We start from the raw sequence: 14629 nt of genomic DNA on the forward strand, positions 1-14629 counted from the left end.
AAACCAATATGATGCAATAACTGTCAGGGATCAGCCCGGACTTTCAGCCATGTGTGTTTGTTGTTGTTCCTCTTCACGTGTCTGCCCCGCCTTCGTCTGCTCCTCCCTGTCACCACACCTGCTCCTCATTGTGTCATCATTGTCTTGTGTATAAATGTGAGCGTGGATTCATTAGTTACGTTTAGTCATTGTTAAGTGTCATCATCTGTATTGTTTTAGTTCTCGTCCTTTTTCACTGTCTTTGTCTTTATCATTTATTAAACCCCATTCCTTTGAAGCTATCCTGTGTACGGGTCCGTCTCCTTCCTTCCTGGTTGTGACAATAACGCTAAAGTTGATTATTTTATGATTTGATTCGGAGACCCCAGTCATTTTGTTATCCAGTGTTTAGGTAGGGAAAAACAAACAAACAAATAAATAAACAAATAAATAAAGATTATTATTTCTATAATACTACTGCTACTACTTATAATAATAATAATTAAAGCTGCAAGCAGCATTTCCCGGGTTCAAGCGTTTAAGGCCTTTAGGGAGTTTAAGGCCTTAAAGGATTTTCACATACACAAAGTGACCCACAAGTTACAGAGGGTGGCACCCGCTCCTAACCTAGTGTCTCTAATACAGAAAAGCTTACCAACGTGTTGCACAATATATGTCATGTGAAGTACTCACCTGTCCAGTTTTCCCTAAAATAAACAAAGTCATATCCATAAAGCGAAGAAACACAAGCATCCAGATGCAGAACGAGTGACCCGCAAGTCACATACACAAAGTGACCGGCAAGTCACATACACAAAGTGACCCTCAAGTCACATACACAAAGTGACTGGCAAGTCACATACACAAAGTGACCCGCAAGTCACATACACAAAATAACTAAGAAATTGGGATACATGAACAGTCTGACATACTAAAACCGAATGAACAACAATAGAGCCCTCTAATTGAAGCTGAATGTGCTTGGAGGAGAGCACTAATTCTAGAACACTGAGAGCACTGATTATAGAACTGTGTTCGGACTGTGATGTCACACAGGATAATGAAGATTGACAGGAGATGTGCAATGGTAGGGATCTGAAAAGATAGATAGTGGAGCAAAGAGAGAGAGAGAGAGAGAGAGAGAGAGAGAGAGAGAGAGAGAGAGAGAGAGAGAGAGAGAGAACAAGAACAAACAATCGCTGCGGTTTTTGAACTGTGACCTCAGTTTGACCTCTTTCACATGTGTCCCAGGTTTGCTGTTGATAGCTCATTTACAGTAGTTCTTGAGTTATTGACATTTTAGTAAAACTGGCTCCTCACAGTCCTGAATCAAAATTTCGACTTTTTTTCGAAGATTATTGACATTGAGACTCCAGAGAATATTACTGCACTGGATTGGTCTCGACCAGGCGAAAAACCTAGGACTAGTTTGCAAAAGTAGGTTTCGGACAAAATGCACTATAACGAAAAAATGTAATGGCGGAAATGAAATCGGAGATATACGTTTTTTAAGTCATGAGCCAAGGATTCCAATGATATAAAGCACTTGAGATTTGGACATAGGGGTTTTAGGGGTTTAGGGGTTATGGGGACAAACGCATTGAGGGGCGCTGAAGCGCCCCAAATTGTCCGATTCCGCTGAGACCTTGGCCCTGAGTAACTGTGACCAGTACTACCATCTGACCAAGTTTGAGCTCTCTAGGCCTTACAGTTTGGGCTGCACGATCGTTTCTAGAGCAGAATAATAATAATAATAATAATAATAATAATAATAATAATAATAATAATAATAAAAATCCTAACAAAAACAATAGGTTTCCAGCGCTTCGCGCTTGAACCCTAATAAAAATCCTAACAAAAACAATAGGTTTCCAGGGCTTCGCGCTTGAACCCTAATAATAATAATAAGAATCATTATTATTATTATTATTATTATTATTATTATTATTGTTTTTATTTTTTATTATTATTATTTCACCTACTGTTCCAATGCTACATTGGTCTTGTTTTTAAAGAAAGTTGCTAGTCCATTATCTGTGGAAAATGAGAGGAAAGTGAAAGTGTAGACAGTGTATGGAAAACAAATTCTGAACTTGTAAAAACTGTCTCCATTTTTCACAGCCAATCAAACATTTTAGACTCATTTTAGATCTCTGTCTTAGTGAATCGTTGGTGACCAGTCAGTCTTTTTGCCATTAGCTTTAGAGTGATTTTTAACTCATTACTATGCCAGTTCTAATGCAATTTTATTATTGAGGTAAAGCTTTCTAAAAAAGCGTTCAAACAAAAACAATGATTACAAAAGCAGCAATGAGAAAAATAATGACTCCATGAGTCACCATCGCTCGAGGTCTGCATGAGTCAATGTATGAAGCTGCTCAAGAACACAAACACCCCATTAAATGAAAAATAAAAGTATCGGATTTCGTCATTTCATTTCATCAGCACGTTTTTTAACTTTATTTCAGGTTATTCACATCCAGATTTTATTTTTTGTATGTTGCTGCTCAGTTGTTCCATGGCTGTGTGTGTGTGTGTGTGTGTGTGCGCGCGTGTTATTCCTTCAGTACTTTTAATTTTAAGTTAATTTTAAGTTTATATTTTAAGTTTATAGTTTATATGTGAAACATTTTGCTGTTAACTCTCCATATGAAGTCAAAATAGCATAATTGCCAGTGTAGTAAGAAATCACATGGCTGAAAAATTTCCATTAGAGAAATAGCATAACCATTAGTTGTGGCCAAATGTACAAACCTATTTGGTGCATTCTTAAAAAGAAAGTCTCAGGCACTACAGAAGTCCTGGAAGACACCTGCAATGTATTAGAGAAGAATTATTTCCATGGTGAAGAAAAAAACACTCACATGTTTTGGCCAGATCATGAACAACATTTACAGTCATTGTTCTAATTATTTCCAACTTTTTTCAGCTTTGTGGGCAGTAGCAATTTTTACTGACAGTCCTTAATGATTTAACAACCCAAATACTTGAAGAGAGACTTATTTTAAATGAGTGTAGTTCTTTTTACATTACAAACATGTGACTTTACAGTATTTTAGTGTGTTGTACGTGCAATAAGTGTCCGTATATGAAACTAAAAATAGTTCAGTAAAAGAGAATCAAGGCCGCAAGCTTACCATCAACCCTCATCGAACTGTGGTTAGTAGTCAGCTGCTTTTCCTGAAAACGCTTACATGGAACAATTCACAGAATGTATAAGTGTATAAAAAGCATTTACAAATAAGTAGCTTGTACTGTTTAAATAAATGAATTAAATCAACCAAGTTAAATCATTTGATGCTATGAAAGCATGAAGTCAAATACAATTAATGTACTACAAAAATATAATGAAGAAGAACTGGTAATAGAAGTTTCTTTTTTAGTGGGGACCAATAAATCATGGATAAGATAGTGGTGATGTGGTTATATCTTCTAGTTCTAGTAAGGACCTAAGCTGCAGAACTACAGTAACTGGAGCTTGTTTTGCAGCACATGATATTTAAAGGCCACTCAGAATGACTGATATCCTGTAATTTCTTTATGATGCCTCACAACTGGATTTGATCTGTGTCATCAGCATAACAGTGGAAGCTAAGCTAATACAATGTTTATGAATAATTTAACACATATAGAAAGAAACAAAAATTGGTGAGCTGAAAGCAGAACCTTATCAATATCAAAATATCAAACTTATCTTACTGATCATAAGCAATAGCCTATGAACTAAGCCAGAAGAGGGCTGCATCATTTTCTGGTCCATCACAGAGAATAATATGATCACTAGTGTGAAAAGCTGCTCTAAGGTCAAGGAACACAAACAAAGAGAAACAACCTTGATGAAAGGTCAGACAGAGCTCATTTACAGTAGTACTTTAACCAGTGCTATTTCTGTTGAGGGATGGGAAGAATGGAGAATAGTACTGTGCAGGTATGGATAAAAAAATAAGGATGAGAAGAATCCACCCCAATAATCGAGTTCGGTGCAACCTGATACTCGTTTTAACCACTACTCTGTCTGGGGTAAAAGCGAAAGTGCACAGAAGCTGACTAAACTAGCAAAAATGCAGATAAATTCACCCTCATCTCAGATATCTTAGTGGCAAAAGTTTGTAGATAGCTTGAGTGTGTTCAAAGTTTGAAAGCCATCATGTATTGTGAAGACGATGAGGACTTCGATTCATGACAGGACCATGACAAAAGCAGAGCCTTCCGTGCTGGGCCTGGCAGTTTGAAGTCACACTGCTTCTCATAATTATGAGCTAGCGAGGATTCTAGCAAGTGTTTTTTCTGTGCGATAGCCTGTTCAGGGTATAATTACAATAGAGAATATCTTTCCGATAGAGGCAGGTTATGGATCACCTTATGGCAAGGTTATCAGCCCACCTTAATGTTGTGTGATAAAGTTTGGAGGTGTATGCCGTGGCAACCAGCAGGTTGGTGGACGAGGCTTTTCCAGAGTACGGTGATAAGGCCCAAAAGGAGAAAATGTTTCATCGTTTCTTGGCTGGTCTGGATCCTGTGCTCAGAGCAAAATGCCATTAACTAGGAGCCACAGATTTGGATGAGGTGGTGATAATTGCAGGAAGGTGCAAGAATGCTAGGGACGCAATAAAGACATATTACATGCCTGTTAATGCTACTCACACTAATAATGATGAAGGAATTTACAGAGTAGGGGATAGGATGGCTGAGGAAATTAGGGAGATGAGAATGGAGCTTAGGTGTTTGGGTGACAAGAATCAAAGACTAAAAGCCAAAGACAATTCTAAATCTATGGATGGGGGGGTTGGAGGCCGCTCTCAGTCCAGTGGAATGTGCCAGTGTGTCTGCTTTGGCTGGGATGCCAGTCATGTGTCTTTGGTGTAGCACAGAGAGGCAGAGAGTAAATTGTTGCATAAATTGAGTATGGATTTTTGAAATTATAATAACTCATACCCTTCTCAGGGATTGACAAGGCGCAGCCCTAGCCCTGGTCCTCACAGACCCATCAGCTATTAAGAATACACAAGAAAGCATGGGATGCGTTTCATGTCTTCTGGCAGAGGGGATGACCCAATGAGTCGGGAAACAGACGGATGTTGTGGTTCACCGCAAATGGCTCAGTTAGTGGATGAATTTATGGGCTATTTTGAAAATAATGTGGCAGATTCTTAGGGTCTACTTGTTGCTTACACGGTAACCACAGTTTACAATGGATTAACTTTGGATCCTATGCCCAGATTTTAAATCCTATTGGACAGGACATTTTATTGAATCAAGTTTGTTGACATAGCTGCAGCAACCACTTTCAGAGTAATACCTCCTGTGTCGATGGATGAGTCACCTATTTCAGGATCAGATGCTCTCAGTGTTGCTGTTGGAATACAATGAAATCTTCAGCTTCTCTGAGCAGAATGCGGGGAAATGTAAATTAGTTAAACATCACATTAGAACAGGTGAGCAAACCCCTATCAAATAATATACATATCGTAAAGTGCCTGAAAAACAAGCATCAGAGCACGCTCTGCCAGATTGCGGAACAGTTTCTTCTCCCAAGGTTTGAGAGCCCTGAACTCAAACCTCCACTGCCACCCCTGAAAATACACAGGCCTCCTGTGACGTGACCCACCTGACCCCCACCAGCGGCACTCACCACAGCATTAGCACACTGGCACATCAAAAACTAAAACGTTGTACAAAACCCACAGACAATACACATGTTTACATGCTCGTGTTGCACATTGCATCTTACACTAGCCCACTACCAGCTTCTTGACTTTCAATGCCTCCTGTTGCACATGTACAATATCAAGGGAAGCATTGTATAGTCTACATATTTATATATATTTCTTGAGTGTATTTTTTGTACTGATGGCATAGTCCGTACCTGCCTTTTGCTTCGTTGTTGTTTTATGTTTTATGTCTGCATGTATGTAGCACCGTTGACCTGTGAGACACAACATCTCGTTCCACTGCATGTCTCACCATGTAGCGGAATGACAATAAAGCTAACTTGAACTTGAACTTAAAAATAGAAAGGCAAGAGCTGGCCTGCTAGCAGATGGCATCATTGAAAAGAGCTGTAGCCCCTGGGCATCACCAGTAGTTTAAGTGAAAAAATAATTGTGGAGCCCGGCATTTCTGTATTGAGAACAAACATTTGAACAATGTGACTGTGAAGGACTATCATCCTCTGCCCCATGTGGATGATACCCAGGATGGACAAAGTTTGACAATAGACCTGTACCACCACCCCTATCTGTTTCTTGTGGTGAGTGAGAGAAAGTCTAGGCAGAAGACAGAGCAGCCGGTGTAGCAGTGTTCTGTGTGGATATCCAGTCTCAGTTAGAGCCAGAAAACCAAAGGAGTAGTGGGAGGTTAAAAGCAAGATAAAACCAGCTTTCCTTATGGCAGACTGGCAATTCCAGTTTGCCAGAGATTAAAATATTTAGGAAAAGAACAGAACAGGAAACTTTAGACAACAATAAAGCTAGTATTTTGGACAATAATAAAAGTGCCATTTATATGTACAGAGTATTTTTATTAAGGTTTTTTGTTATTAATTAGTTTGTTTGTTTTTTTGAAAGAAATGATTTTATATAATTAACTTCTAATTAAATCTTTACACTTAGTGAAGCATGTGTAATTTTGTTCAGTGAAAGCAACAAGTCATTTTGCTTAGAGAGAGAGAGTGTTATATGTGTAATCATCATGCGGGAAAGTCAGGATGAATATAGAATTATTAAAAGATGTCGTGTCATGACCAGGATCACTTGTTTTAAAATCTTGTTCAGCGTAAAACTCACAAACACGTGTTCAGCATCCAAGCTTGAAGCCATGAAGGCATTCACTAAGGTTTTAGCCCATCATGGTGTTGAAGCAGATCTGAGTGCAGGGATGATCTCCTCAACTCAAAACAGAACACTCATCTTCATCTGTATGAACACAATCCCACCATTTATCATATTTAATTGCATTGTCATATGAAATTAGATTTAAATCAGTTACTGGAAGTGTTATTACAATTTTAATTATTTTTAGTTACTCAATTAAAGATAAACATATTCAGGATATAAAATTTCCATTATATTTGTTATATTAAATTGATGGAATTTTTGGGGTATGTTTAATTATTATCTTTACTCATTTAGTTTTATTTATTACCTTTAGCCACGACAAATGCAAAGTAGCCCACGGATGGGGTGGGCCCTTGGTTCACTTCAGTAGTAAGAAGTGAGAGCTTTATTTTAGTGGCAGGTATGAAAATACAGTAGGACTGTTTCCTGCATGTCTGTGGCTCTTTGAATCTTTGTCATCACTTTCTCCTTATAGGATATCAGCAATATTTCAGATGCATAGGACAAAAAAATCTCCTAAATTAGATCAACATATAGTTAGAAAATACATAAATGACTGATAGTGATAGTTTCATAATAGTGGCATAGATATAGAACATAATCATATAATAAGTATTGTATATCACATGTACCGTGTGAGAATCATTCTGCAGCTTTGAGAGGGCTTGATTTTGAGATTGAAATTGATCTGAATGTGATAACCGAGAGACACCTCCAGAACCCAGTGTTTATAAAGGAAAGCTGAATAATATTCAGGGTAATTAGCAGAGGTGGGAGTAAGTCACACATGTGCAAGTCACAAGTAAGTCTCAAGTCATGAATGTCAAGTCAAAGTCAAGTCGAGTCTTTTTTTAATATTTGTCAAGCAAGTCTCAAGTCTCAAATTTACGACTTAAGTCTGACTCGAGTCCCCCATCTCTGGTAATTAGGAGATTTTTACTCACCATACATTACCGACATGTATACAAAACTCTATATTTGATTATATTATATTATATTTGATTGAGATTATAAAAGCCAGGCAGGGAAAATGGGGGAGTGCTATTAATCTGTTCAAAAGAAACAAAAATTAAATCTCTTTATTATTTCATCTAGTTGGGTTGTCTTAGTTATATGGGGGGTTTACAAAATAGGTATCTTAAATTAAGTGATTTTCAAAGAAAACAGACATAAACAAGGTATGGAATTTTTGTTCTTTCAATTTGCAATGATTGTGTAATATTTAAGCCCCAGGAACAATGTTGAATAAGGAATTGTTTCATATTACCAGACAAGAATTTGCTTATCTGTGTTTTATTTCCATTTATTTCCGTAGAGTGTGTGTTTGTCACATAAGAAATGTTAAACATCTAGAACATTATTTAACTTTTAACATACACCTGTATAAACAAATGAGAATAAAACGTTTAATAACCCTCCCGTATGCAACTTAACCTAAACATGTAGGACTCAAAAAAGAGAACACTGCTCTTAATGAACCTCTGTCTATGTGTATGTAGAGAAAGTAATTAACGTGTAGTCTTATTAACATTTATTACCTGAGACTTCGTGTTTGTGTCACATAAGACTATTAAACATCTAGAACATTATTCCTTAAGAACTTACACCTGTGTAAAAAATGAACAACATTACTTTTTATGACCAATACACATACAACGTTTAATGTACACTTGTACAAACAAATAATAAATATACACTTTTATGACCTTAAAATTTATGATAGCTGCCATGACCTTTCACCTTTAGAGGTTAATAAAGCAGATCTTAATATTCTTTTCATTATCATGAACATATTGCCCTAGTGACATCAACACTAGCTACTCTGTGATTGCTGTATTTAAACATTTATTTACGTAGAGTTTAAAATAGGCCATAAAGCAATCTTAGCAAGGTTTAATTAGGTTCATAACTAGAAGCACTACATTATTTTAGAATTATATAAATTATTGTAAATTGAATAGATATTAATATCTGAAAAAAATTATATTTTAATAGTTTCAAAACATATCAGTTTCTGTAGCAAAAATGATAACACAGAAAAAATAATTCTGAAAACACACCTCAGATTTGGTGAAGCAAAAGTGAAGATACACTCATGAGAATGAAATAACAATATACTGAGAATTAAGAAGCTGAGGTATAAGGACGTATACATACTGATCTCATACTGTTTTCAACACAGCTCTTCACATGAACATTGAGTAGTAAAGTCTATTTACTAGGGTTGAAGACTTATTATACATTGATAATTTGATAAGTATTTTCTTCATATTTTTTTTCTAGGCTAGAACCTGCATACACCCTATTTAACCTTGTATGAATGAACCAGCCACTGCAGGCAGCTGACTCAAAGCGACAATAGTTCTCCTTCGTAGTTGAAAATAGGAAGACAAAAGGCCATGTGGTTTTGTCACTCTTACAGATAGTCTTCAGTTTGTCATGCTCCAAGCACTGAAACATAATATTCAACACAATAGGTGAGTTTGGTTGGCCTGCAACTTATGATTTTTGTAAACAGTTAGAGAAAGGAAACCAGTGTACCCCAAGAAAACCCCTTAAACCGTACCTCGATGGTGAGCACTGCTTTGCCATTCTTCTCTGTGCACTTAAAAAAATGATTTGAGTCGCTAAATTGTAACACGACAGGCAGGCCGTTCAGACCTTCTATCTGTGACTTGTAGTAGAATATTGTCATCCTCTCTAAAACACAGACAACATGCAAAACTTATTGCATTATAAATAACAGGAAAAACACAATAGCAAAGGACAATGCACATTAAATATAGGAGTTCTATTCAGTTCAATACCAAATCATTTTGTGGCACTATTAAGACAAACCTGAAGACCAGATAGATGTACTGTATGTCTATTAATTTCTCACTGATATAAATGAAAAGATGCCTGTGTACAGAATACTTTATATCAATGTATTACATTTTTCTTGTCGTCAGCTGTGACTTCTATTATTTACTGGTGTCATAGTGACATAACGCTTACATATGCGCTGCGCTTAAGTTTAAAAATTAACGCGCAAACAACATAGTACATCTGGCCATGTGTCAGTCAAAAATTTGAGAACGATTTACTACTACTATGAACAGGGAGGGAAGTAGAACAGTGAGGTTCCAGGTAGTTGAGGTCAAGAAGGTGCAGAAGATTAAATATTTGGGGTAAAACATCCAGTGTGACGGGGATGTCCCTCTGATGTGCTTGTTCAAAATTCTTTCCATCCTCATCACTCCTAAAAAGAACCTTAACATCCTCATCTCTGCTACCTCCATCTCTGCCTCAGCAGAGATGAGGATGTTAAGGTTCTTTTTAGGAGTGATGAGGATGGAAAGAATTTTGAACAAGCACATCAGAGGGACAGCTCAGGTTGGCTGTTTGGGGACAAGGTCAGAGAGGCTAGATTGACATGGTTTGGACATGTATGTACAGAGGAGGGAGATGGTTATATTGGTAGAAGGATGTTGGAGATGGATCTGCAGGTACAGTAAGAGGTCAAGAGGAAGGCAAAAGAGGAGATATATGGATGTGTTAAATGAGGATATGAAGGTTATTGGTGCGAGAGTAGAGGATGCTGAGCATAGAGTTAGGTGGAAACAGATGATTCACAGTGGCGACCCCTAATGGGAAAAGCCGAAAGTAGAGGAAGAAGAAGATTTACTACTTACCAGATTTGGAATTATTCATGCAAGCGTGGAAAAAATCAGAACTGATGATTGTCTGGCCTAAACTCTGGATCAGAACCTGACGTTTATCAACTGGAAGGAAAAAAAATCCCATCAAAAAATGTCACAGCACACATATTCACTTGCAATGTAAACTCATTCAAGCAGTGATTAGCTGGGTAATTCAACATGAATACTGTATTTAACACAGATATCTTCCTTGAATAAAATGTATTGTATTCTAAAGGTTCAGATTTTAGAAAGTATCATAGTAATGTAGTCTTCTTAAACCACTTTAGAAAATGGTATTGCTTGCAACCAGCTCAGAAAATACCGAAATAATCTAAAGAGCTAATAACCTAAATAGTCCCAGAAATATATTTTTTTTGTGTGATGTTTTGACCGTATGAGATCTACCATATCTGACTAGGAATAAGGGATAAGCTTTTTTATTTATTGTAGCCAGTTGGGGAATTTCTGTGTACTCTATTCTCACCATGTATATGTGGAGGCGTAATCATATGATCCTAACCCCTAATGTGGGAAGCCTAAAAAAAGAATACATTAGAATAATTCCCCATTGTTTTTTTTCTGAGAAGTTGAGGAAGTGTCACAAATAAAAAAATAAAATGTAGTTCCCCATGAGAAAGAAAGTGTGAAAGTCCTCATATCACAGAAAGTTCTTATGAATGAATCAAATTCTTGATCAGTTAAATTCATCATTTGTTGCGAATGTGACAAATAATATTTAAATTAGAATTTCTATGCAGAATTAATTTTCAGTCTTGGATGTCGGATGACACACAATGATGAGTGCCCAAATTTTATTGGTGACTGCAGCACACTGTATAAGTGAAGCTCGCTGACTATACGGTTTGTGCTGTCTATTCATTATCCTTTCACTGACACTGTGTGGTTGCAGAAGCTGAAGTTGCCGAATGCTCCAAAAGGCAAGGAAAAGTGCTTTGCTGCCTGGCACCAGCAGAAGAAGATGAGTGAGTGTCTTTGCTATGCTGGAACGCTGAGAGAGCTGTGTAAATCCCATGCTCATTCTTTAGAAAAACAAGAAGTCACCCTTCACCCTTTGTTCCCCTACTGAACAGTGAAAAGGTGGGGCAGTGGTTAAGGCTCTGGGTTGTTGAACGGAAAGTTGGGGTTCTAATCCCCAGCACAGCCAAGCTCTCGCGATTGAGCAAGGCCCTATAACCCTCCCTATAACCCTCCCTTCCTGTGCTCCGACCCTAACCTCCTCAGTTGGGATATGCAAAGACAAGAATTGTGACATATATGTTTTTTAATCTGTGTATATGTGGCAACAATAAAGGTTTCTATGACCACAAGAATTTATAGACTAAATGTCCTAAGATGAGTCTGACTGACAGATATATTCAGTAGAATAAAGGAAATTCAGTAGAATAGAGAACAATATTGTTTTTTTTAAGTTACATGTCACATTTATACTATTTCCATTTTTTGGTTTGAGAAAGAAGATAACTTTGATCACATGGGTTGATGATAATGTCCAGATAACAGGTATGACATATATAAAATACCTAACACAAGGTGAAATCAGAAACTAGTCGTATAATTCTAACTGTTATCATGTTAATGAAGGTACGTTCTGTTGTAGTAGATAGGTAGTTAGTTAGTTAGTGTAGGTAGTTAAATATTAGACAAAGCTCCTCCAGACCTTGGGCAGAATGTATTTTGGTGGTTATGTATGTTCATACGTTTTTGTCATTTCAGATGTATTTAGTATAAAGCTTCGTTCTGCAATTAGTTCTCCCAATGGTTCTTAGCCTCATTTATTTGTACAACAATGGTAACACTGTACTGCTGGTTAAGCAAACAAAAAAAATGTATGGTTTTCTTAGCTTCAGGCCTCACCTGATGTAATCCCACACTGTATGGTGTAAGTCATGCTATAGTTCTCGCTCTTACACCACACTCTTTCCACAGAACATTCACCATCTCTGCTGCCTTCTGTACTACATTCAGATTCTTCTGGTTTCAGTGGATATTCTACTTTTTCGTCTCTATCCATGAACACGCAGAAGTCTAAAAAGATGTTCTCCTTTTTGTATGACTCCAGACATTCATTATTTTTTTCATTCATACTCTTCTGCATAATCTGCAAAAAAACATGAAAAAGAAATTCACCGATTTAGGCTGATATCAGGTTCAATCTGCAATCGCAGTTATAAGTCATATTCTTTAGCACATCTAGTACTGAAATCTTGTCGTAGTGAATAATTGTACATATAAATGGAAATCATAAAGATAAATCTTAAAAAATTGTAGGTCATTTCTATTGTAACAGATCACATTTCAACTAGTTTTGGTGATTTCAGAATCAGAATGAGTAAATCTGATCGAAACCACAAATATCAGGTCATGTCACACTCCCGCCTCAAAGGTACCAAATTACCCCTTAGACTCCAGACAAACCATGCTCTCATTTCCAAATGTTACCAAATTAAAAACAAATTATATGTGTACCTGAATTATATGTGCAGGGATTATACTAAATTCAATTGTTTTAGTGATCCAAAGTGTTAAATGGATCTGAATGCTAAAAACATTAGAGATCCTAAGCTTAGCTTTCAACAAATTTGTGTTCTGTTTGTGTTCCATTCAATTCAATTCAGCTTTTAACAGTACACATTGTCTAAAAGCAGCTTTACAAAAGTGTAGAAAAAGAATAAAATTATTAATTTTAAAATACTATCTCTAGTAATATCTCTAACATTTATGAGGTGATGGTCAGGAAAAACTCCCTGAGATGATATGAAATAGAAACCTTGAGAGAAACCAGACTTAGAAGGGAATCCTCATTTGGGTGACACTGGACGGTAAATAAAGTAAATGAAAATAATGTAATTTCTACAACACCATCTATCATCAGGTGCAGTTCTATCATCTTACAGAATTACAAAACTTTCCTAAAATTCAAAGACACAAAATCGAATAATTAATAACAACCTTGCTGTTGCTAATGTTCAATTAATTAAAGTAAATAAAGTAAGCATTTCCTTAAACCATTTGATTAACCTCAACAGACAGATAGACATAGATAGACAGACAGTCAGATAGACCCTGATAGTCAGCACTCTACCTGTTCCATGTTGTTCTTCAGGCAGACTGTAAAAGCTATGCCAAAAGTTCAGAGTGTTCTGGTTTTATAGGGTGATATCATGTGATACGATTTCTTTTCAGAGTTGTGCTTACTATTAAAAAAAGGAAGTCTTTATTGAATGAAGCCGCCTGGAGACTGTCATGCCTACTTTTGATCCAATGTTGTGTCAGTCAGCTGTATGGTCTGGTCTTTATCAGCAATCAGGTCTGTGCTGAATTCAGAGTTTACAATGACCCGTTAGTTCCTCAGGAGCTCTCGGTTGCACAATTATAAACTGTTGTAGCAAGGATATTATTTATATATACACTATTTACTGTAGAGTGTCAAATGAGGATGGGTTCCCTCCTGAGCCTGGTTTCTCTCAAGGTTTCTTCCTCTTATCATCTCAGGGAGTTTTTTGCCTCCGGCTTGCTCTTTAGGGATAGGGATAGATATATAGTATTTTAAATTTTAAGTTATTTATTTATTTATTTTTATTAATTTTAAACTTTAATTGTATATATTCACTTATTTATTTTTATTCTTATTTTTTCTTCTTCTTATTATATATTTATTTCTTTTTCTCTCTCTTCTGTTTCCATATTTCTGTAAAGCTTCTTTGAGACAATGGGAAATTGTTAAAAGCGCCATACAAATAAATTGAATTGAATTTAAAGAAGCCAGAATGTAAAACACATAGTTAAAGGAACATTTGGGGTCAATTATATAAACATGTAACTGTCAACCACAGATTATTAAGAAGAGAGATAGTTGATAGAGAGTTGCTCTTTTTTTTCTCTTCTGTGCTCTTAGCACAGCCCATTAAGATGTTTTTATTCAGTGTTAATAATTTTTGATGGTTCAGTAATCACGTTTTCACAGAAGCTTGTATAGAAACTAGAAATGTAAGTAGTAATACTTCAGTGACAATGTGCCTACACGTCTCAGTGAGGAATGTAAAGGGAAACAAGGGAAGTGAAAGTTACATGGAAAACTGAAAGTATGCAAGTTACACATGTAAGATTTGT

General features: G+C 36.5%; 1 protein-coding gene across 1 annotated transcript; it reads right to left on the reverse strand.

Moving 5' to 3' along the window:
• Nucleotides 1–8868: 8868 nt before the first annotated feature.
• On the reverse strand, nt 8869–13809 carry LOC132838480 (uncharacterized). The gene is made up of 5 exons (XM_060858806.1): nt 13602–13809; nt 12374–12617; nt 10490–10579; nt 9382–9515; nt 8869–9266 (listed from the first exon to the last, which is right to left on the reverse strand). The coding sequence occupies exons 1-5, from the start codon at nt 13608–13610 to the stop codon at nt 9051–9053; spliced, it is 693 nt and encodes a 230-aa protein (XP_060714789.1). The 5' UTR covers nt 13611–13809; the 3' UTR covers nt 8869–9050.
• Nucleotides 13810–14629: the final 820 nt, after the last annotated feature.

This window comes from Tachysurus vachellii, chromosome 23 (assembly GCF_030014155.1).
Source record: "Tachysurus vachellii isolate PV-2020 chromosome 23, HZAU_Pvac_v1, whole genome shotgun sequence".
Lineage (NCBI taxonomy): Eukaryota > Metazoa > Chordata > Actinopteri > Siluriformes > Bagridae > Tachysurus > Tachysurus vachellii.

Bases quoted from the DNA above. Each gene is read 5' to 3' on its own strand.
- LOC132838480 (XM_060858806.1), bottom strand. The intron at 9,516-10,489 runs GTAAGTAGTAAA...TCTGTGTTTTAG, and splicing joins CATGAATAATTCCAAATCTG to AGAGGATGACAATATTCTAC. The intron at 9,267-9,381 runs GTACGGTTTAAG...ATTATGTTTCAG, and splicing joins AAGCAGTGCTCACCATCGAG to TGCTTGGAGCATGACAAACT.